Source organism: Cervus elaphus, chromosome 15 (assembly GCF_910594005.1).
Source record: "Cervus elaphus chromosome 15, mCerEla1.1, whole genome shotgun sequence".
NCBI lineage: Eukaryota > Metazoa > Chordata > Mammalia > Artiodactyla > Cervidae > Cervus > Cervus elaphus.
The window spans coordinates 93,253,201-93,276,387 of NC_057829.1; the positions used below are offsets into that span (position 1 = coordinate 93,253,201).

General features: G+C 59.7%; 1 protein-coding gene across 1 annotated transcript in view; it reads left to right on the top strand.

The window, feature by feature from the left end:
- ADGRA1 (adhesion G protein-coupled receptor A1) overlaps positions 1-23,187 on the top strand; it is a 34,753-nt gene that overhangs the window by 6,124 nt on the left and 5,442 nt on the right. Inside the window, exons 3-5 of the mRNA XM_043926706.1 lie at positions 2,197-2,324; positions 3,310-3,433; positions 7,591-7,736. Of these exons, the coding sequence (XP_043782641.1) occupies positions 2,197-2,324; positions 3,310-3,433; positions 7,591-7,736 (398 nt within the window). The remainder of the gene's footprint in view (positions 1-2,196; positions 2,325-3,309; positions 3,434-7,590; positions 7,737-23,187) is intronic.

The following is a 23,187-nucleotide window of genomic DNA, read 5'->3' on the forward strand; positions in this document are numbered from 1 at the left end:
AGGCCCCTCGCCTAGGTGCAGACTCCCAGCTGCAGGACGGGCCCAACGGCCTCCGTGCCTTCAGAAGTGGCTCCTCTGGGTGCAGGCTGAGTCCTGCTGGGGTCTAACCGTAGCCCCTCGGGACACCGCCTTCCCAGTGCTGGAGCGGGGTCTCCAGGGACACGCAGCCAGCTCCCCCGTCATTCTGAGGCCCGTGTCCCCCGGCTGCCTCTCTTCTGAGCTCAGCCACGTCCTGCTGAGACCATGCACCCCAGACAGGGGCCCTCGGGGCCCGTGGATGGTCAGGACTGGGGCTGGCGGACAGCGCGTGTCCAGTCCGGGGTCTGCGAGCAGCACAGCACCTTCCCGGCCACCCGCTTGCTCTGGGACAGGCGCTGTTCCTGCCTCACTCGTCCGCTGGGCCCCTGGGCCGCCAGACGCCGAGGTCCCCTTGGACCTGTGCCCCCCAGTGCCTGTTCCCAGGGGACCAAATTCCATCCACTGTTGCCACGGCAACAGAGACCTTTTCACCCAAGTCTCTGCATCGGAGCAAAGTCAGGCAGCAGGGGCTGGGCTGGGCCCGGAGTGGCTGCTCAGAGCTCAGCCTTGGCTGGCCAGGCCTCCGCCCCTCTGGGCTGAGAAACGTCCATCAGGAGAGAAGCAGCCTGAGCCTGAGAAGAGCAGGTTCCTGCCTCCCGCTGTGGACAGGCCGAGGCCTTCTCGGGGTGCCGCTCTGTCCCCCACCACTGCAGCCTGGAGGCGCTGTCAGCCGCCTCACTGCCCGCTCTGCCAGGGGCAGGCGCCTCAGCCTCGGACACTGCGGTCTGGGGAGCAGGGCCAGCACGGCGGCAGAGCCCAACCCTGAGTATCATCCCTGCGGGTGCAGCCAGGGCAGCGCAGGTGGCCTCACGGGGCCGCCATGCAGCCCTCCACAGCGGTCTCCACACGGGGCTATTGGGCAGCCCTCTGCAGGCCCAGCCTGGCCCCCAGCGTGCCCTCCAGAGCCCAGCACATCCCCTGGGGCCGCGCCAGGAGGGCAGCAGGTTCGGAGTGTGGAGCACAGACCCTGCCCTTGACCTGGGCAGTGGGGACCAGAGCGCCTACTCCACGGGCAGAGGCTGTCCCCGCGGGGCCCATGGCAAAGTCCCAAGAGCAGGAGGCTCAACCCACAGCCCAGGAGGCTGGCATCACCGAAGCCGCTCCTTGCCGTGTAGACAGACCTCCTCCTCTCAGCCCAGGAGGCTGGCGTCCCCCAGGGCTGCTCCTCACCATATAGATGGCACCTCCTCCTCCCAGCTCGGGAGGTTGGCATCCGCCAGGGCCGCTGCTTGCCGTGTAGAGAGCGCCTCCTCCTCCAAGCTTGGGAGGCTGGCCATGGAGGATGCGGGGCCTGAGGCTGGCATCCAGGGCCGCTCCTCGCTGTGTAGACAGCGCCTCCTCCTCCAAGCTTGGGAGGCTGGCCGTGGAGGACGCAGGGCCTGAGGCTGGCGTCCCCAGGGCTGCTCCGCGCCGTGTAGACGGCACCTCCTCGTGCTGCTGCGGCCTCTCCTGCTGTTCCCCTTCTCACGAGGGCTCCGGCCCCTCCGGGTCAGGGCCGCCCTGGGACTGCGTCTGACCCGAGCCGGGTCCCTGAAGCCCAGCGCCCCTGGGCTGCAGGATGCTGCCCACGGCAGGGCTCTCGTGTGCTGCGCAGTGGAGGCGGGACGCCACGGGGTCTGGGGCGGCTTCACGCCGGACAGGATTACTGAGACCTGACAGACTCTCCTGGGAGACCTTCCCGGCAGCACGTCAGTGGGTACGCGGCCCACAGAGGGGACTGGGGGCAACCCGACGGGCGCCTCGCGGGGCGGTGCCGTCAGGTGCATCTGAAGGCAGCGGGCTCCAGAAGACCCACGCCCCTGGGACAGAAGGAAGCAGTGGTCTCCGGGTGACCGCACCCCCAGGCTGGAGGGAGGCTGGCGGGCCCACCCCCGGCCCAGCAGGGCGCTGCACCTGGGGAGGTGGCCGTCAGAGCCCACGGGGACACCCGCGGCTGAGCGGGGCGCTGGGGACCTCTGCCCCGAGCGCTCCCCTGGTTGGGGCCCTGCCCCTGCCCCAGGCATTCCCAGCAAGTCTCCTCCTGGTGCAGTACTCGCCTCCGGGACCCTGCGGGGCGGACGCCGGTCCCGGGAGCGCCTGGCCACGCCGGTCACGCGGTGCGTCCCGTGTCCTTTCCAGGATCTGAGGACGGTCCTCTCCCCGCCCCCGGCCCCAGGGGAGCTCCTGCACCCCGTGGTGTATGCCTGCACGGCCGTCATGCTGCTCTGTCTGCTGGCCTCCGCCGCCACCTACATCGTCCACCAGAGGTGAGGCCCCTCCGCCTTCAAGGGCGAGCCCCCCGCCCCGTCCTCCTGTAGAAAGGGGTCCCCAGAGGGTGCCTCACAGGCCCGGGTGGTCCTGGCAGCCGAGGGTGGCTGAGTGCTGGGGACGAACATCCCAGGCCTCACGTTCTCATCCCATCAGGTGACATGCATTCTTCCTCCAAGGGCCCCAACAGCCGCGCCCCAAGGAAGTCAGAGTAGCAGCCCAAGCCTCGGAGCAGCCGTGCCTTGGGCCGGCCGTCCACAGGGGAGTCCAATGGGTTCTCTACGTCCCTCAAAGATGACCTGGGAAATGTGAGGAGGGGTCCCGGCCGCCATCAGGGTCCAGACCACGGGCAGAGCCTAGGCCACGGTCCTAACTGGTCAGGGAAGGAGCTTGGGCACATCGCAGGCCAGGGTCACAGGTAGAGGCCTGAGTGTGACCGAGGCCGCAGAGAAGCTGTGGTCGCAGTCACAGCCGCAGGCACATTGCCAGGCTAGCCCTGGGCGTGGACTCCATCACAAGCAGCGCCCTCTGTGGCAGTCACTGCTGCGGGGTCCAGCCACAGCCTCCTCCCAAGGTACAGACTCTGATCAGACACGAGGAACCCTGTCCGGGGAAAGACGAAGCCAGACCGGCTTCACCCCCACCTTCCCCCCGAGACCTCGGACGAGTCGTGACGTCCCAGAGCCTCTAAGTCATTGTTTGTCTGACAACCGGAGACATCCGGGCGCAGCCTCCCAGGGTGACTTTACACCAAGCACCCGAGGCCACAAGCTAGAGTGGACGGCAAGTCCATCCATCCGCGCCCGGCCCGGTCGCCCTGGCGTGCTGTTCCCAGCCCGTCCCCGTCCACCCGAGGCCTCCGCCCAGTCCCCGCTGGATGGGGCGTGGCCTGTGCTGCCGAGGCTGTCCCTGCCCCCGCCCCGCCCCCCGCCCCACCGCGCCCCGCCCCGGGAGGCGGCTCCTGACCGCGGTCTCACCCTGCAGCGCCATCCGGATCAGCCGCCCTGGCCGGCACACCCTCCTGAACTTCTGTCTCCACGCGGCGCTGACCTTCTCCGCCTTTGCGGGCGGCATCAACCGCACCAGGTTCCCGACCCTGTGCCAGGCGGTGAGTGCTGTCTTCATTCGCTGCCAGGTCTGACGTGCTTATCGACTCCGGCCAAGGGGGAGATCCGTGATGATCGTCCGGGGTGTGAAATAACACGCGAGCGTTTGTCCAGGGGCTTCTCCTGACGGGGACTCTGCAGCACCCAGTGCGTCTGTATCAGTTTCTCCCCGCTGTGAGTCTGACCGATCTGCTCAGCGCCGGATCACGTTATTTAGTTTATTTTCCAATGGGACCAGTTTTCTCCAAGGCCCTGGTGACATGTTAACAATACAGTCAATTTCGAACAAACTGGCTGATTGCAGAAGTAGGGATTTGGCCTGCCTCTCCTGCAAATGAATGGGCAGGAGTTCAGGGGCTGGGCCTGCTCCCCCGGCCCAGGTGAGAGTCCCGGGCCCTGAGGTCACAGCTCCTCACCAGGGACAGCGCGCCCTCACTGCTGGGTCACCAGGGGTTGGGCGCGCCCACCCCCCCGTGGCACGCCGTGGTCTCACGCTGACTGGGAGGTCTGGCCCTCTTGGGTGAGTGGGGGCCTTTGGGAAAAGAAGTCTCAGGGGTCTTCTTTCCACCCCATGGCCCCTGTCTGGCCTTTCTTAGAAGGAGGCGAAAGGGGCTTCCTTGGTGGTCCAGTGGGTGAGACTCCAAAGCTTCCACTGCAGAGGTTGTGGGTTTGATCCCTGGTTGGGAAATGATCCCACAAACCTCGCAGAGAAGCCAAAAAAGAAAGGGGGGCATATGAGATACACTCTGGTCCTGACAGAGCCAGAGAGGCCCCTCCGTCAGCTGCGAGTCAAGGACAAAGGCCCAGGGTCCATGCAGTTGGACTTCGAGGCCCCTCTGCTCTCTCCCCCCAGCCTCTCACCAGCCCACCTACACCTGGCCTCGGCTCAGCCTGGCGGACAATCCCCTCCAGGGATACAGTCCCCTCTAGATGGACAGTCCCCTCCCAGCAGACACCTCCAGCACTCATCAGGGGCCATGTGGGGGCTTCCCCATGGACCACAGGGCCTCTCACCAAGGACTCATTTGGTGGGTGTCCATCTGCCGGGACCACATGGAGAAAGTGTCCAGACCAGCACCCACCATGACCTCACACGCTCCCCTTGTGGCCTTGGTTGTGTGAATTCAGCAAGAGTATGTCGACAGCCATGGGGCTGCCTCAGCCCGATTCCCTGGCCCCCGAGTGTGCCCGCTGATCTTGGGTACACATGTGCCCCCCTCTGTCCACACGAACTGACCTGTCCTTCAGCACCAACGGCAGCTGCTGGCAACTCCTGGGCGTCGGAGGGCAAGAGTCTGCTCCCACTGGGCAGGGGTGCCTCGGGTGGAACTGCCTGTGAGCTCCGGCCCCCACACGCTCCCCCCTGCGAGCAAGGTGCCCGGCCCGTGTGGCAGGATATAAGGGCCCAGTTCCCAGCACCACCAGGCTCCTGAGCACAGAAGAGAGGTCAGCTTTGCACAAATGCGTGTGGATGTCAGCCGTCCCACCGGGAAGCCAACTCTGCACCTGCTCCGGTCCCTGGCAGAAAAGTCACCAGCACATCCCTGAACCACATGTGGGGCGGACACGCTCCTGGAGGTCTCTTGATAGCGCGGAAACACCCCTGGGGGAGCTCCGGGAAATCCAATTTGCCATCCGCCTCTGAACACCTGCTGAGATGCGGAGCTGTCTGGAAGCAGTAAAATGGACTGTTACCGTTATGTCCACATTTGCACCGGCGCCCCATGTGCGGGGACCCTGCGGGGGAGACCTGGGACCTAGGGCCGCCGCCCCCCAGCGCCTCTAGTCATCACAATCCCTACAGCCCCGGGAGCCCCCAACCCGGGACCTGTCCCCAAGCCTCCTGCCCAGACAGAGGCTCGGGGGCCAGGTGTCCCTGCGGCAGCCAAGGCCAGGCCAGGCCAGCAGGCTGGGCCCCTGAGTGTGTCATGGGCGGGGGCAGATGGGCCTGGAGCGCCTCAGAAGCCCCGCTCGTGCGAGACACACTCGGTCACCTCGTGGTGACAGCCTCCCCTCGGGAGCAGCTCAGCTCCGAGTCCACGCTTCCAGAAGGAACTGGAGCTTCACTCGCTCCCTTGAAGATGAGCATTGACCGGGCGTGGGGCAGAGAGGACAAGACTCGGCAGAGGACCTGCTGCAGACAGGCCAGGCTCACCGGGAGGAACGGTCAGGAGAACAGGTGCGGGGCCGGGAGGCCGTGACCGTGGACCCCACCCTTGCCGGAGGAGAGGGACGCCGGGGCACAGCTCAGAGGCGAGTCGGTTGGAAGGTGTGAAGCTCACTGTCCCCTGTCAAGCTGACTGGCCCTGGCGCACAGACATTCGGTCAAACATCCTTCTAGGCGCATCTGTGAGGGTGCTTCTGAGTGAAATGAACGTTCAGGCGGCGGCCGGAGGAGAGCGGACCGTCTTCCCAGTGTCGTCCAGCCCCCGAGAGCCTGGACCAGACAGACGTCTGCGCAGGCAGAGCCCTGAGTGTCCGGGCGGGGACCCCCCGCCTCTGGGCCCGCTCAGGCTGAACCCTCACAGCTGCCCGCACTGCCGGCTGCAGACACCGGGCGCCCCGCTGCCCCCATCACAGGGGACGATTCATCAGCCCCAGTGTGGTCTCGCCCTGGCCGGCAGCCAGCCTGGCCCATGATGCCCACTGCCAGCTCACCACCACCTGGGCTCAACGCTGGCGCCCACAGCCAGCAGCGCCCCCACCCTGGCGGGCGTCACAGGGAAACACGCCCCAGGGCCGTGACGGGCGCTCGTGGCCCAGAGCTGGGGGCTGGAGAGGAGAGGTGGTCGTATGGGACCAGAGATGCGCGCCGCGCGGAGCTGCGATGCCACGCGCACCGGCGGCCCCACGGCCCGCGGAAACCGCGGCTCAAGGGCCGTGGGGACGCCGGCGTGACGACCCTGCGGCGACCTCTGCGCGTGTCCACCTGAGGCTGGCGTCTGGGAGATCCTGCCGTTTCGGCCTTCCCATCTCCCGCGGGCTGGCGCGGTCCGCAGGCGCTTGGGAAGACGGCGGGGGTGGGGCCAGCCCAGGTTCTACCCCGGGGATGCATCTCACGTCCACCCCCTCCTCTCGGCCAGGCCGCAGGGATGGCGGGCTCCTGCTCCCAGGCACGAGGCCCAGGCCGTGCAGAGAGAAGGCCTGGACGCTCCCCCGCGCGGGCAGCGACTGAAACACAGCCCAGTGTTCTCACAACAGTCCCACCCGTCCTTACGGGGCTTTCTCACAAGTTGAAGCTGAACTCTGCATTTGGTAAATCCTTACAACGGTGCGATGTTACCTTTGTTTAGAGAATCTCTGTATTCCTTAAACACTGACATCCTTACAGTCACAGCCATATTTTACTTGTCATCACAAAACGTCAGGTCATTACTTCAAAGGTAGCTTCATTCTACAGAATCGGATGGTGAAGACGGGTGCAGAATGAACACCCAATTAGCTAAAGCGGAGCAGCCACAGGTGATGGGGCTGTTTCCATAGTAACAAGTGACTCTGACCGGCAAGGAGTGAACTTCAGCCTCTGATCCCCGAGGACGGCATCCCGGAGACCCCTACGCCTCTGCCCCTCCCTTCTGGCAGGCTCCACGGGAGCTGAGCCCCACTGACCACACAGCCACAGGGCCCCCGTGCAGGAGGAGTCTCCCCGCAGGACCAGGCCAGGGGCGTGCCCACAGCTCCCTGCCGGAGGAGAGCGGGCTCAGGATCCCTGCCTCCCACGCGTCTTCCCTGAGCCCTGAGCCCCTGTGAAGCGCAGAGTCTGCCCCAAGAACCCCAGGGCCCCTGCCAGGCCCTGTTCCTGCTGCTATTGAGCTGTTTCCTGAGGATGTGGGAGGGGGCAGCAGGACGGGATTCAGGGCTCAGACTCGGGGAAGGGGCGCTGGGGGACGGGGTCGGGGCTCAGACTCGGGGAAGGGGCGCTGGGGGACGGGGTCGGGGCTCAGACTCGGGGAAGGGGCGCTGGGGGACGGGGTCGGGGCTCAGACTCGGGGAAGGGGCGCTGGGGGACGGGGTCGGGGCTCAGACTCGGGGCAGGGGCGCTGGGGGACGGGGTCGGGGCTCAGACTCGGGGCAGGGGCGCTGGGGGACGGGGTCGGGGCTCAGACTCGGGCGGGCGCCGGCGGGCGGGCGGGCGGGCGCTCACTGGCTGTCCCCACAGGTGGGCATCACGCTGCACTACTCCACGCTCTCCACTTTGCTGTGGATCGGGGTGACCGCCAGGAACATCTACAAGCAGGTGACCAAGAAGGCCCCACTGTGCCCGGGGGCAGGCCAGCCGCCGTACCCCAAGCAGCCCCTGCTCAGGTACCGAGCGTGTCTGACCCCCAGCCCTGGGCCTCCTAGTGGGTCTTGGCAAGCTGCCCACAGGGAAGCCTGGGCCCAGGGGTGATCAAAGGCCCAGGTGGCCGGGGTTGGGGCGGGCTGGGACTGGGTCAGCGCCCGCCGCAGGTGGGCAGGCATGGACATGGCTCTGTGCTGGGCCAGGGCCCCGGTCTTGGCTTTGGTTTATTCACCGGTCTCGGTGAGCAGAGAGGGGACCCGACCTCAAGGTGACCGCGCGACCTGGATGCGGATTTGATTGGGGCCCTGCTTCAGCTGGTTGTCCCTGTTTCCTCCTTGGACCGGGAGGGTTCGAGATGGATGTGGTGGGACCAGGCCTGGGGCCAATGGGACCTCCAGACCTCCTCCCAGAACTCAGCCTGGGATGCCCAGGGGACCCCGAACTCAGCCTGGGACGCCCAGGGGACCCTGAACGTGGCCTGGGACACCCTGGGAGCCTCCTGTCTAGGCTGCAGCAGGAATGCCTCTCAGGAGATTCCGAGGTGCAATCTCGGCTCCTTAAGACCAGGACAGGCCGGCCCCTCACTAGGCAGCCGGCCACGGCAATCCGTGTTTCGCTGGCCTCTGCCCTCCCATTCTCTGAACCAAGACTGAATCCAAATCGGCCATTGACAGGAGCCAGGCCCAGATCGGCCTACATGGCCGGAGCCCAGGCATCCGCTGCCCAGCGCCATCACCCGGCCCATCTCCAGGCCACTGCCTGAGCTCAGAGAGCCTTGGCCGCCGGCTGAGCACATGTGGTGACCGCCGTCAGGCGCTCAGCCCGCCAGGGGCTGCCTGCACTCCTGAGGGGGGCGGGGGGCGGTGTTTGGGGCCCTGGCCTGGGGTCCTGGGCACGGCTGCTCCCAGGTAGTCCTGTGGGGAGCGGGGGCTCCTGGGCTTTGGCCTGTGGGGGGCAGGGGGTGCGTGGGGCCCAGCCCCCCGAGCGGGCTCCTCCTGACTTTGCACTTGAGGGGCCTCTGGTCGGTCCTTGTGAGCCCGAGCCCCAGCCCCGCAGAGGCGCCTGGGGTGAGGCAGATAAAAACGCTGTTGTTTAAGTGAGTATTGTGACCCCAACCCCCACCCCCGTTCCCAACACTGTCTGGTTTTCACGTGGAGCAGACGCGTTGCCACGTGGCAACCAGAGCCAGTGGCTTCTGCTGCAGCTTGGGCCAGGGAGGCGAGATTTCTTCATCTTGTCTCCTGCCAAGGAGGCCCCAGGTCCCCAGGTTTAAAAATCACTCTCAAAATGTGTTTCTGTTTCCGGAGTTGAAACTGATTGCAGAGCTGCCTGGTGGTTTGAAGAATGGGGTAGAGCAAGCGGTGGTTTTACACAGTGGCTTCCGAATTCATGTAACCCGGCTAGCCCCAGCTGGCCCTGTGGGCTGTGTCCTGGGGGCAGGGGCCCAGCCCAGCTGCAGGGTCACACTCACAGGCCACCCCCCCAGTGCCTCCTGGGGACCACTGCCGCCCACCCACCAGCATCTGCTGCCCTTGGGACAAAAAGCCTGGCCTGAGGGCCGCCCATCCAGTGCGGTGGCCCCGAGGATCCCTCGGTCACCGGCACGCACCCCCTCAGGTGTGGATGTCAGAAGGGGGGGCCGCCTGCTTCAGACTTGCCTGCCCCTCTGCCCAGCCGCTCTCTCTGGCCCAGCCTGGCCTGGGGCTGGCAGCAGGTGCCATGGGCCTGGACCTTCTCCAGAGACCAGAGGCTGACAGAGGGGGCCCCAGAGACCAGGAGGAACTGTCCGGGGCTGGAGACTTTCCCTCCAGGGCCGCCAGGGGATTGAACTCTGCCCTGGAGCCTCCTCCCTCCTCTCCTCTGCCCAGAAGCATCCTTGTCAGGGGCTTTCCCGCTGGACCACCAGGGGCATCGCTTCACTGCATCCTGACCCCCTAGGACGGGAAAGTCGCCTGTGCTTCACCAACTGCAGCAAGGATTTAGCTCCTGGGACCTCCCAGGAGGAGCGCGCTGCTTGGCCCCTTGTGGACAGAGCACGCGCATCCTGCTGGGCTGAGCCCCGAGTCCGCCCAACCCAGCTCCGCGGCTTTCTGACGAGAAATAAAGACATTTGTGAAATCCCACACTAACATTAGGCTTCCCTGGTAGCTCCGACAGTAAAGCGTGTGCCTGCAATGCAGGAGACCTGGGTTCGATCCCTGGGTCGGGAAGATCCCCTGGAGAAGGAAATGGCAACCCACCCCAGTATTCTTGCCTGGAAAATTCCATAGATGGAGAAGCGTGGTGGGCTACAGTCCATGGGATCCCAAAGAATTGGACACAACTGACCAACTTCACTGGTTCACACTAACAATAAAATAGTTTTCTCCATTTCTGCACAAATGGCCATTGGACTTTGGGTAGAGATTGCACTGAATCTGGAGAGCACGTTAAGAAGTGTTAGCATTTTAACATTATTCAGTTCAGTTCAGTTCAGTCGCTCAGTCGTGTCCAACTCTTTGCGACCCCATGGACTGCAGCACGCCAGGCTTCCCTGTCCATCACCAACTCCCAGACTTTACTCAGACTCATATTGATCGAGTTGGTGATGCCATCCAACCATCTCATCCTCTGTCGTCCCCTTCTCCTCCTGCCCCCAATCCCTCCCAGCATCAGGGTCTTTTCCAATGAGTCAGTTCTTTGCATCAGGTGGACAAAGGATTGGAGTTTCAGCTTCAGCATCAGTCCTTCCAATGAACACCCAGGACTGATCTCCTTTAGGGTGGACGGGTTGGATCTCCTTGCAGTCCAAGGGACTCTCAAGAGTCTTCTCCAACACCACAGTTCAAAAGCATCAATTCTTCGGTGCTCAGCTTTCTTTATAGTCCAACTCTCACATCCATACATGACTACAGAAAAAACCGTAGTTTGACTAGACAGACCTTTGCTGGCAAAGTACTGTCTCTGCTTTTGAATATGCTGTCTAAGTTGGTCATAGCTTTTCTTCCAAGGAGTAAGCATCTTTTAATTCATGGCTGCAGTCACCATCTGCAGTGATTTTGGAGCCCCCCAAAATAAAATCTGTCACTGTTTCCATTGTTTCCCCATCTATTTGCCATGAAGTGATGGGACCAGATGCCATGATCTTAGTTTTTTGAATGTTGAGTTTTAAGCCAATTTTTTCACTCTCCTCTTTCACTTTCATCAAGAGGCTCTTTAGTTCCTCTTCACTTTCTGCCCTTAGGTGGTGTTATCTGCATATTTGAGGTTATTGATATTTCTCCCGGCAGTCTTAATTCCAGATTGTGCTTCCTCCAGCCTGACATTTCGCATGATGTACGCTGCATATAAGTTAAATAAGCAGGGTGACAATATACAGCCTGGACGTACTCCTTTCACTATTTGGAACCAGTCTGTTGTTCCACGTCGGGTTCTAACTGTTGCTTTTTGACCTTCATACAGATTTCTCAGGAGGCAGGTCAGGTTGTCTGGTATTCCCATCTCTTGAAGAATTTTCCACAGTTTGTTGTGATCTACACAGTCAAAGGCTTTGGCGTAATCAATAAAGCAGAAGTAGAAGTTTTTCTGGAGTTCTCTAGCTTTTTCTGTGATCCAGTGGATTTTAACATTATTAACAGCCCCCAATCCATAAACACAGGATGTCTTTCCATTCATGAAGGTCTTTCACTGCTCCTGGGAATGTTTTACAGTTTTCAGTGCACACATCTTGAGCTTCCTGGTTAAATTATTTCCTTAGTATTTTTATGCTGTTGTAAACGGGATCGTTTCTTTAATTTTGTATTCAGGCTGTTCGCTGCTTATGTATGAGTGTTAGTCACTCAGTCGTGTCTGACTCTTTGGGACCCCATGGACTGTAGCCCACCAGGCTCCTCTGTCCATGGGATTCTGCAGGCAGGAATACTGGAGTGGGTTGCCGGGCCCTCCTCCCGCGGATCTTCCTGACCCGGGATTGAACCTGGGTCTGCTGCACTGCAGACAGGTTTTTCACCATCTGAGCCGCCAGGGAAGCCACCGTGTGTATAGAAACACAACTGATTTTGTTTGCTGGTCTGTGTCCTGCGATTCAGCTGATGTTGCTTGCTAGCTCCCGTAACCGTCAGTGGGTCCTTTGGGATCACATATGCACACGGTTTCCTCTCCACGTCGGGGGTCTTACTGCTTCATGTTCAGTCTGGATGTTCTTTCTCTTCTTGCCTCATTGCCCTGGCTAGGACTTGCAGCACTGTGTTAGCCCATTCTCTTTTTGTCTTAGTCTGGCCAATAGTTGGCCAATTCTGTTAACCTTTTTAAAGGACTAAGTTTGATTTCATTGACTTTCTCTGTTTTTTTTCTTTTTTGAAATCAGGGACTTTATTGAGCACATACTCTATCAGGCTGTCTGCCAAAGGGCTGGTGTGGGCTTTACAGTTATTTGGCAGTTTGTTTAGAACAGAAAATGTGTCTGACATAAAGTAAGTTTAATAAGATCTCATAGTTTACAAAGTGCTTTCACACACTTCAGAGGGAAGATGACTTTCTATTTTACAAAATAAGGACACAGGGGCACAGAGATTTCAGGGCTGTCCCAGGGCGCACATCAGCAGGTAACTAATGATCGCCCCGTTGCATTTACGTCTGCTCTTGTCTCCATTAGTCCCTTCCTTCTGCAGATTTGAGTTCAGTTCGTTCTTCTTCCCGGTTTTTCTTTACAGTATAAAGTCAGATTCCCAACTTGAGATCTGTCTGTTCTGACTGTAGAACGCATGGCATGAATTTCCCCCGGCACTGCTGTTGCTGACCCAGAGGTCTGCATGCTGTGGGTTTACTTCATTCATCACGAGGTCTTCTCTTCCACTCGCTGATTATTTATGAGTGTGCTGCTTCCCCCAGCTCATCAGGCTTTCAGCAGGAGGGGGTGGAGGGAGGGAGTGCCCCTCTAGAACCGTGCTGAGAACCTTAGAGATGGCCGAGCGGGGAAGCTCCAGCCTGAGTGGAGGGCCGCGTGGCTGAGGGTGAGACCCTGATCCCAGGGGTGGGAAGGAGCCACTTCATCCCTCCGTGTTTAGAAAGCTCTGAGGGCAAGGCCGGGGCAGGTGGCCCCAGGGGCTCTGCTGTGGGCGTGGGCCCGAGTCAGCGTCTGCTCTCCCTGTGGGGGACAGCGCAGCAGGGTGGGCGGGCATGGCCCCGGGAGCCCTCCAGGAAGGATCTCCATTCAGGCCCCGGGCTTCCCAGGGGTCACCAGGCGGAGCCAAGGCCTCCGTGGGTCCCTCACGGCTGTGACCTGAGTGTGAGCTGGGTTCCTGGCCTGTCAGCCCCAGCCCAGGGCTTTCTGCTGGGGCATCACTACCTGGGATGAAGGGGTGCTGCCCCTCAGCCTTGGGGGTCGGGCCTTCCCCCTGCTCCCGTGGGGGGGCTCCCTGCTCTCCCACCCGAGAGGCACGGGCAGCAGCCTCCGCAGCTCGTCTAAGGGAGGCTTTGCTGCGTCCTCCTGCGGGACCAGGGGCGCTTCCCTGCCCCTGTGTGTCCTCAGACCTGGGCTCACGGCTCCTTCTCATTAAACGTGGAAACCACGATCGGGAGATGACGGCAACTCAGTCAATACTGTTTAATTGGGCCTGGGGTGTGCAGCATGCACGCTGATCTGAGCTGCTGTTGGCGGAAAGCGGGCTGACTGACTCTGTTCTGACGCGAGGACCTGGCTGAGTCGTCGTCTCGGGACCCCCGGGCCGCCCCGTCCCAGTGCTCAGCACGGAGGTGTGGCTGAGGACCTGAGGCTGAGCCGTCGTCGGGCCCCCCTGCCCCCATCCCAGTGCTCAGCACGGAGGTGGTGGCTGGCTCCGCAGGACCTCCAGGAGCCGCAGGGGGAGGAGACCCTCAGGCTGAGTTTGGGACAGTCCGTGCAGGCTCGCAAGGAGGAGGGGAGGTGGTCCCAGGTGAGCAGGCGGCACAACCCGGGAGGAAACGCAAACGCGCTCACGCACGGGACACAGCCTGGGGCTCGGCCCGCATGCGGGGCCTGGCGGAGCAGGGGCGCACTCGAGGGCACCGCGTGGGGAACTTGATCAAGTTTCAATCTGAGAGCAACCGAGCAGCAGGAACCAGCCGCAGACGGAGCCGGGACCAGCCTCCTGGGCCTCGAGGCCCATCTCCTGCTGTGTCCTCACACAGCGCCAGGGGCAAGAAGGCTCTCCGAGGTCTCTGGAAAAGCGCTTCCCGAAGGCTCCACCCTACAACCAAGACCTGCTCCTGAGACTGCTATCTCAGGGAGAGAGTTCAACAGAGGAACCCCGGGCCCAGGGACTCCGCCAAAACCTCAGCATCAAACAGCTTCTGGCTGTGACTGCTCTGAGGTTCTGGGCTAATTCAGCTCCATGTAATTACATCCTAATGTTGCAATCTGTTCCGCCCTTTCTGATAAAGTGCCCCAAGTAGTTTCCTATTACTTAAGGTCAGCGGGTGGCTTTCTTATCTGAAAAGTCCACTTGATGGTGCCCACACCCTGGATGGCGGGCGCCCGCAGAGCTGAGAGCACTGGTTTGTCCACTGGTCCACGCGCAGTCGGCCCCGACTCTGGACAGCCCTACCCAGGGGAGGGAGGGGTCCCCGGGGCTCCTTCTGCCCTGGACCCCTTCTCAGGGCAGAGGCTGAAGCCGGCTAGGGGCTTGGGACGTGCTGGACCCAGCGCCGGGCCAGGTGGAGCCACATGGTCCCCCGTGCAGCCTTGGGAGCAGAGGGCTCGGGGCTCAGGGCCGAGCAGGACCCTGTGAGGCCGCACCTGGGACCCCAGCCCGGCTTACAGGCCTGGCCCAGGAACACGGGGGCTTTTGTCAGTGACACACGAGCAGACGGCGTCAAGTGCTAGGACCTATCCCCAAGAATCAGGACACATCGTGCTGCTGCATCTCCACGCCTCCTGGTATTCACACTCCGGTGTTCTTGCCTGGGAAGTCCCCCGGACAGAGGAGCCTGGCGGGCTACGTTCCCAAGAGTCAGTTGGACACAACTGAGTGACTAAATCAGCACCACGTTCTGAACGGAAGCCTGTCCTGGAGCACCTTCACGGCGTGGTCGGGGCTCGGGCAGGTGTTCTCCGCTCCCCACACGGCCCCGGGCCTTCGTCCACCAGCTCTTCTCCAGGCATCAAGTCCCTGAGGGTTTCACCTTCCTCTGCCCACCGCCTGTCAGCGCAAGCTGGACATGAGGGTCTGCATCTCAGAGGCACGTCGGTGGTTCTCAAAGCTGCACACTTGGCTGATGGACGTGGACGGCTCTTTCACCTGATCTGAAATCATCGACCGGATCTCTCGGGTTTCAAAGTCCTGACCAACCCCAGGAGCGCTAACTGGACCCGGGGCGGGCGGGGGGGGGCCCTCCAACAGACCCCGGGGCTGAAGGGCTGCTCCCGGGCAGGGTCATAGGTCATCCTCATCTGGCCTCCAGCTGCTGGCTGGCTGCCCTGGGCTGCTCCAGGTCTCCAGCCCACCCCTCCTCCAGGTGTTCCCCGCTTCCTCGAGGATACGGGGGGCCCAGGAGCAGTGACCCCTCCATTCAGGTTAGCGGATCTCATCCACAGAGACCCAGGTTCCACAAGAGCACAGACCAGCCGGTGTCTGTCAGCTGATGGCAGCTCCTCAGGCCATCCTGGGGGCGGGCCTGCCTGGCCTGGACAGTGGACAGAGCGTCCAGCAGGCCCTGGGGACCCTCCTCACAGCCTGATGCGGCTTCTCCTCCCGGGTCCTTGCTGCGGGCCTCTTCCCCCGCTGGTCCCTTCCGGTCGCTGAGCCGTGGCCGGAGGATCTGGCCTCTGCAGTTCCCCATCCTATCCTGCGGCTCCTCGGACACTCAGGGAAGCATGGGCCCCGTGACCTTGAAAGAGGGCCTGCCCAGCTCAGCTGACACTAGACGGGCACCGGGGGTGGTTGCTGGGATGTCAAAGTCAGGTTTCCCAGGGGCCCTAAGCTCAGGACGCGGGGTCAATAAACAGATGCCCCACTTGAACACTGAAGCTGGAGCAGATGGGGCCCGTGGGTCAGAGTCAGAAAACCCCAGCACCCTGAGGTCACTGACTGCCGACCAGTACCTGGAGCCCCTCAGCGAGGCCTCCAGGGCGGCTGGGGCTCATGGAGCCGGCCGGACACCCACAGGGACTCCCTGGCAGGTGCCACGCATGCCCACCCAGGGCCCAGGGGCCTCGGCAGGGACAACACCCTCCACCTGGGCCTCTCGCCCACCGACCAGGGCTCCCTGCCCAGGGGACTGGTGTCCTCTGCGTGTGGGCTCCAGTCAGCAGCCAGGGGAGTGTGCAGAGCAGGCCCCGGCCCAGGAGACAGGCCAGAGGATGGGCAGGTGCAGGGTCAGCTGGGGTCAGAGCTGCCGGAACCTTCACCCTCCAGCTCGGCGGCACCCCAGGCGCAGGGGGAGGGCTGGTCCTTCTTGTTTTTTAAGCTTTTCTTTGAGAAATAGAACATGTATACCGCCCAAAAGTCTGAAACATCAACGCAGGTTTATGAAACAGTCCTGTGCCCTTCAAAGGAAGAAACAGGAGCCTCCTCTGCAGGGAGCTCGGCCATGCCCCGCCCCCATCCTGAGTCATGACTTTCATCGCCTGTTTTTTATAGTTTCACCACCTAAATTTGTCTGCACTGATTTTGAGCCATATACACATGGACTCGCTCATTTTATATTTTTATCACGTTTATTTCACTGCCCAGCGTGTTTTCCAGACCCGTGTCTGAAACTGTGTCACCATCTGGCCGCGTGATGTGGACGAGTGGCCAGCCACTGTAGTCACGCTGCTCCTGGTGGGGGAGGAGGGGGCCTGTGACCCCACCATCCGCCCAGGTCTTGCTCATCTTTCCCGGGGGCGGCGGCTCTGCGGTCCCATCTGCACTCGCCGCTGAGCACCCAGCTCCTCCCGTCCCTCCCTGGGCCAGCCGTCTGTTCGTCCGTCCATCCGTCCGTCCTTCCGCTGCTGTAGGACTAGGCACGTCCCCCGCATCGCCTGTCACGGATGTCTTTCCGACTCCCCCAGCCGGAAGCAGGAGCTTGGGCACCAACGCTGCGTCCTCTTACAAACCCGCTCTTCTCGGTGACACGCCTTGCACGTTCAGCTCTGTGATTCCACTTGTAATTCTGTGCTTTCTGCCTGGGACCTGAATTTCTGGGTAGTGTGACCTTCGGGACCAGGTTAGTTTCCTGCTCCTACTGGAACAAATTAAAACTACATGAATTTATCGTCGGGGCTTCCCAGGTGGCGCTGGTGGTTAAGAACCCCCCCTACCAACACAGGAGAATTAAGAGACCCCGGTTTGATCCCTGGGTCAGGAAAATCTCCTGGAGGAGGGCAGGGCAACCCACTCCAGTGTTCTTGCCTGGAAAATCCCATGGACAGAGGAGCCTGGTGGGCTGCAGTCCGTAGGGTCGCACACGACGGAGCAACTTAGCAGCAGGCAAATACATAGTCCTGGCGCCGGAATCCGAAACCAGCCCAGGGGCTAATCCAGGTGCGCGGGGGGTGGGGGTGGGGGGCCCTTCTGGAACCCGCGGGGTTGAATGGCGTTTTCACACTCCTGCTTCTTGCCGCGGCCGGCCCGGCACTGGGGTCATGACCTCACTGGAGCGGCCGTGGCGGGGGTCCGCTGGGGGTGGGAGCTGACGCTGAGCAGGAGGGTCCACGGGGGCGGCGGAAGCCGGGCAGGGCCCCGGACGGCCTCGCACCGGCCCCTCACCGGCCCGGGCGCCTAGCGGCCTCCGCGCGGACAGTGCCCTGGGCCTCCAGCGCCCTCTGCCGGCCGCGGCCCCGCAGGTGCTGGATGCGGAGCCAAACGGCCAGAGAAGGGCGAGGCTCCCCGCAGAGGGGGAGGCTCCGGGCTTCAGGGGCCCGACCGGGGCCGACCGGGGGCGGGGGGCGCGGAGAGGCCGTGAGAGCCCCACTGCAGGACTCCAGGGCAAGGGCACACTCTGGCCCAGGCGGCAGCACCCCCAGGGGGCTGGGGGTACTATCCGTCCTGGGGGAAAGAGTGCGGAGCCTGCCCAGTACTCTGTGGACCGGCTGGGTCTCCTCCTGGGCGGGCTGGGGGACCCATCTGGACCCATGGGCAGTGCCAGGGGCGGGAGGGGAGGGGTCACCACGCTGCCCAAGGTGAGGCCGGCAGCGGGGCCTCCTGGTGAGCTGTCCCCAGGTGGCTGGGGGCCTCTGAGGGGCCCTGGGCCCTGGGCCCGCTGCGGGTTGCAGACCTGAGCAGGGGCCCCTTGCCCACTTGCCACGTCACCTCACCACGTGCTGAAGGAGCCTCTTGATCGAAGCCCAGGGCTTCTCTCCGTGGACCTGTCGCCGTGGTGGACCCTTCTCCTTCCCTCCGGGCTGGCCTCACAGCCTGTGCTGATGCCCGGGGCCCCAGAGGAGGCTCTCGGAGCTAATGGCCAGAGGAGCTTGGACCAGCGTGGGCCCTGCCCCACCGCGGCGCCTTCACCTGCAGATGGCAGCCGCCCTGGGCAAGCGCAGATGGCATGCAGTCATGCCAGGCAGGCAGCGGTTTGGGGGGCACCACGTGGATGGTGCGGCGGGCACAGAGCTACAGAGAGAGGGGGTGATGCTGAGGCTGGAGCTGCAGGCGATTGAGCAGCAGGAGGGCCAGTGCCCGGGAGAGGGACAGGGGGACGTCCAGGTGGGAGCGGCCCGGAGGGGCTACAGGCAGTGATGGGGGGCCCGGCCCAGGCAGGGGCTGGGGGGCTCGTCTCCCATCACTGGTAGTCACCAGGCCGAAAGTGCTGCCTACACAGGCCCGTCCCAGAAAGAGAACAGGCGGTCTCTCTTCTCATGAGGAGCCCCAGCCTCGCCCCAGCAAGGGAGGCCCCTGGCAGAGGGGCCGAGCTCAGCTGCTGTCTCCATGGGAGACCCCTCGCCAGCCTGATGGGGCGGAGCTGAGCGGCCCTGCCTGCTGTCAGCCTTCCCTCCGGGTCTGGATGCTGGGCGTCAGGGTCCGTCCCTGCTGTCAGGGGGTGTGACCCGCTGCCTGTTTTTCAGGATGGCTTTTGATAGCCTGGGCCCTTAATGTTTCCATATAAATTTTATTTTTTTAATTTATCTGTTTTATTGTATATCTTTGGCCCCAGTGGGTCTTCACTGCCGTGCACACAGTCCTTCCCTCGCCGTGGCGGCGGGGCTGCTCCCCAGCTGCAGTGCAGTGGCCTCTGCCGGGCGCAGGCTCCAGGCGTGCGGGCTCAGCCGCCGTGCGGGGGCTCATTTGCTCTGCAGCACACGGGATCGTGCCAGACCAGGGACTGAACACGTGTCCCCTGCATTGACAGGCAGACTCGTACCCACTAGACCACCCGGGAAGCCCCCATATAAATTTTCAATTTAGAAAAAAGGGCCTCCAGGGTTTTGACCTGATGTCACTGCAAACAGCACTTTTGTCTCCCCGTGCTTTCCCTGGGCGTGCTTTCTCTGAAGCATGACTGATCTCTGCGATAAGCTGGTGACTGATTCTTGCGATAAGCTGGTGACTGATCTGTGTGATAAGCTGGTGACTGATCTGTGTGATAAGCTGGTTAACTGATCTCTGTAATAAGCTGGTGACTGGTCTCTGTGATAAGCTGGCAGCCACCTAGACTCCTTATTCCCAGCAGTTGTCTGGGACCCGCCAAGTGTTTTTCAGGGAACCAGTCAGGGCATCTGCGGACAGAAGGGCATCGACTGCAGTCTCACTGGTCCCTTTGCTTCTCTGCTGCCTCGTCACGGTGCTGGCATCCAGGAGATGCTCAGAGGGACCAGAGGCACGGTCACCTTGCCCCTTCCTGAATCTGGGGGACCTTGACCACCTCACCATCCAGGGACACACTGGCTTGTTGTTGTTCAGTCACTAAGTCACGTCCAACTCTGCGACCCCTTGGACTGTAGCCCACCAGGCTACTCTGTCCATGGGGTTCTCCAGGTAAGAATATGGGAGTGGCTAGCCATACTGCCAGCAAACTTGGAAAACTCAGCAGTGGCCACAGGACTGGAAAAGGTCAGTTTTCATTCCAATCCCAAAGAAAGACAATCCCAAAGAATGCTCAAACTACCACACAATTGCACTCATCTCACATGCTAGTAAGGTAATGCTCAAAATTCTCCAAGCCAGGCTTCAGCAATACGTGAACCGAAAACTTCCAGATGTTCAAGCTGGTTTTAGAAAAGGCAGAGGAACCAGAGATCAAATTGCCAACATCCGCTGGATCATTGAAAAAACAAGAGAGTTCCAGAAAAACATCTATTTCTGCTTTACTGACTATGCCAAAGACTTTGACTGTGTGGATCACAATAAACTGTGGAAAATTCTGAAGGAGATGGGAATACCAGACCACCTGACCTCCCTCTTGAGAAACCTGTATGCAGGTCAGGAAGCAACAGTTAGAACTGGACATGGAACAACAGACCGGTTCCCAATAGGAAAAGGAGTACATCAAGGCTGTATATTGTTACCCTGCTTATTTAACTTATATGCAGAGTACATCATGAGAAACGCTGGGCTGGAGGAAGCACAAGCTGGAATCAAGATTGCCGGGAGAAATATCAGTAACCTCAGATATGCAGATAACACCACCCTTATGGCAGAAAGTGAAGAAGAACTAAAAAGCCTCTTGATGAAAGTGAAAGAGGAGAGTGAAAAAGTTGGCTTAAAGCTTAACATTCAGAAAACTAAGATAATGGCATCTGGTCCCATCACCTCATGGGAAATAGATGGGGAGACAGTGGAAACTGTGTCAGACTTCATTTTTGGGGGCTCCAAAATCACTGCAGATGGTGATTGCAGCCATGAAATTAAAAGACGCCTGCTCCTTGGAAGGAAAGTTATGACCAACCTAGATAGCATATTAAAAAGCAGAGACATTACTTTGCCAACAAAGGTCCGTCTGGTCAAGGCTATGGTTTTTCCAGTGGTCATGTATGGGTGTGAGAGTTGGACTATAAAGAAAGCTGAGCACCGAAAAATTGATGCTTTTGAACTGTGGTGTTGGAGAAGACTCTTGAGAGTCCCTTGGACTGCAAGGAGATTCAGCCAGTCCATCCTAAAGGAGATCAGTCCTGGATGTTCATTGGAAGGACTGATGCTGAAGCTGAAACTCCAATACTTTGGCCACCTCATGAGAAGAGTTGACTTGTTGGAAAAGACCCTGATGCTGGGAGGGATTGGGGGCAGGAGAAGAAGGGGATGACAGAGGATGAGATGGCTGGATGGCATCACCGACCTGATGGGCATGAGTTTGAGTAAACTCCGGGAGTTGGTGATGGACAGGGAGGCCTGGCATGCTGCAATTCATGGGGTCGCAAAGACTCGGACACGAGTGAGCGACTGGACTGAACTGAGCCATGCCCTTCTCCAGAGAATCTTCCTGACCCAGGGATCAAACTTGGGTCTGCCTCATTGCAGACAGATTCTTTACCATCTGAGCCACAAAGAAAGCCTGGAGTTTGCTCAAACTTATGTCCATTGTTTGCGACTGGGATGAAAACACCTTTTCCAGTCCTGTGGCCACTCCTTAGTTTTCTAAATGTGCTGGCATATTGAATGCAGCACTTTAACAGCATCATCTTTTAGGATTGTATATAGCTCAGCTGGAATTCCATCACCTCCACTAGCTTTGTTTGTAGTGATGCTTCCTAGGGCCCACTTGAGTTCCGCACTCCAAGATGTCTGGCTCTAGATGAATGTTTATACCATCGTGGTTATCCGGGTCATTAAGACCTGTCTTATACAGTTCTTTGGTGTATTCTTGCCACCTCTTCTTAGTATTTTCTGCTTCTGTTAGGTCCATACCATTACTGTCCTTTATTGTGCCCATCTTTGCATGAAATGTTCCCTTAGTATCTCTAATTTTCTTGAAGAGATCTCTAGTCTTTCCCATTCTATTGTTTTCCTCTATTTCGTTGCATTGATCACTGAGGGAGGCTTCCTTATCTCTCCTTGCTATTCTCTGGAACTCTGCATTCAGGTGGATATATCTCTCCCTTTCTCCCTTGCCTTTCACTTCTCTTCTTTTCTCAGGCATTTGTAAGGTCTCCTCAGACAACCACTTTACCTTCTTGAATTTCTTTTTCTTTGGGGTGGTTTTGGTCACCACCTGCTGTACAATATTGCAAACCTCTGTCCATAGTTCTTCAGGCACTTTGTCTACAGCAGATCTAATCCCTTGAACCTATTTGTCACCTCCACTGTAAACGCATGTATAATCATAAAGGATTTGATTTAGGTCATACCTGAATGGTCTAGTGGTTTTCCCTACTCTTCTCAATTTAAGTCTGAATTTGGCAATAAGGAGTTCATGATCTGAGCCACAGTCAGCTCCAAGTCTTGTTTCTACTGACTGTATAGTGTTTTTCCATCTTCAGCTGCAAAGAATATAATCTGATTTCTGTGTTGACCATCTGGTGATGTCCATGTGTAGAGTCTTCTCTTGTGTTGTTGGAAGAGGGTGTTTGGTAAGACCAGTGTGTTCTCTTAGCAAAACTCTATTAGCCTTTGCCCTGCTTCATTCTGTACTCCAAGGCCAAACTTGCCTGTTACTCCAGGTGTTTCTAGACTTCCTGCTTTTGCATTCCAACCTCATATGATGAAAATGACATCTTTTTTTTGGTGTTAGCTCTAGAAGGTCTTGTTGGTCTTCATAGAACCGTTCAACTTCAGCTTCTTCTGCATTAGTGGTTGCTGCATAGACTTGGATTACTGTGATGTTGAGTGGTTTGCCTTGGAAACAAACCAAGATCATGCTATTGTTTTTGAGATTGCACCAAAGTATTGTATTTCAGACCCTTTTGTGGACTATGAGGGCTACTCCATTTCTTCTAAGGGATTCTTGCCCACAGTGCATGCTAAGTCACTTCAGTGCATCTGACTCTCTGTGACCCTATCGACTGTAGCCCCCTAGGTTCCTCTGGCCACGAGATTCTCCAGGCAAGAATACTAGGATGGGTTGCCATTTCCTACTCCAGAAGGTCTTCCCCACCCAGGGATCAAACCCACATCTTTTGCGTCTCCTGCATTGACAGGCAGGTTCTTCACTACTGGTGCCACCTGGGAAGCCCCACAGAGCGGTCATCTGACTTAAGTTCACCCGCTCTCGTCCAGTTTAGGTCACTGATTCCTAAAGTGTCGATGTTCACTCGTGCCACCTCCTGCTTGACCACGTCCAGCTGACCTTGGTTTCTGACACTGGCTGCACACACACGCATCTGTTCTGCCCCAGACTCCTCTCCCATCCAGGCTGCCACGTCCACTGAGCAGAGCTCCCTGTGCGATACGGCAGGTTCTTGTTGGACTTTCTTTTTTCATTTATTTCTGCCCCTGTTTTTGTCATCTCCTTCCTCCTAGTTACTCTGAGTTCACGATGCTCTTTTATTTTTCTGCCCTGTTGAGGTGGAATCTTTGCTCATTGAACTTTAAACCTTTCTTTTTTTCTCACTGAAGTATTCACAGCTATGAGTGTCCCTCTAAGCCCAGCTTTAGCTGCATC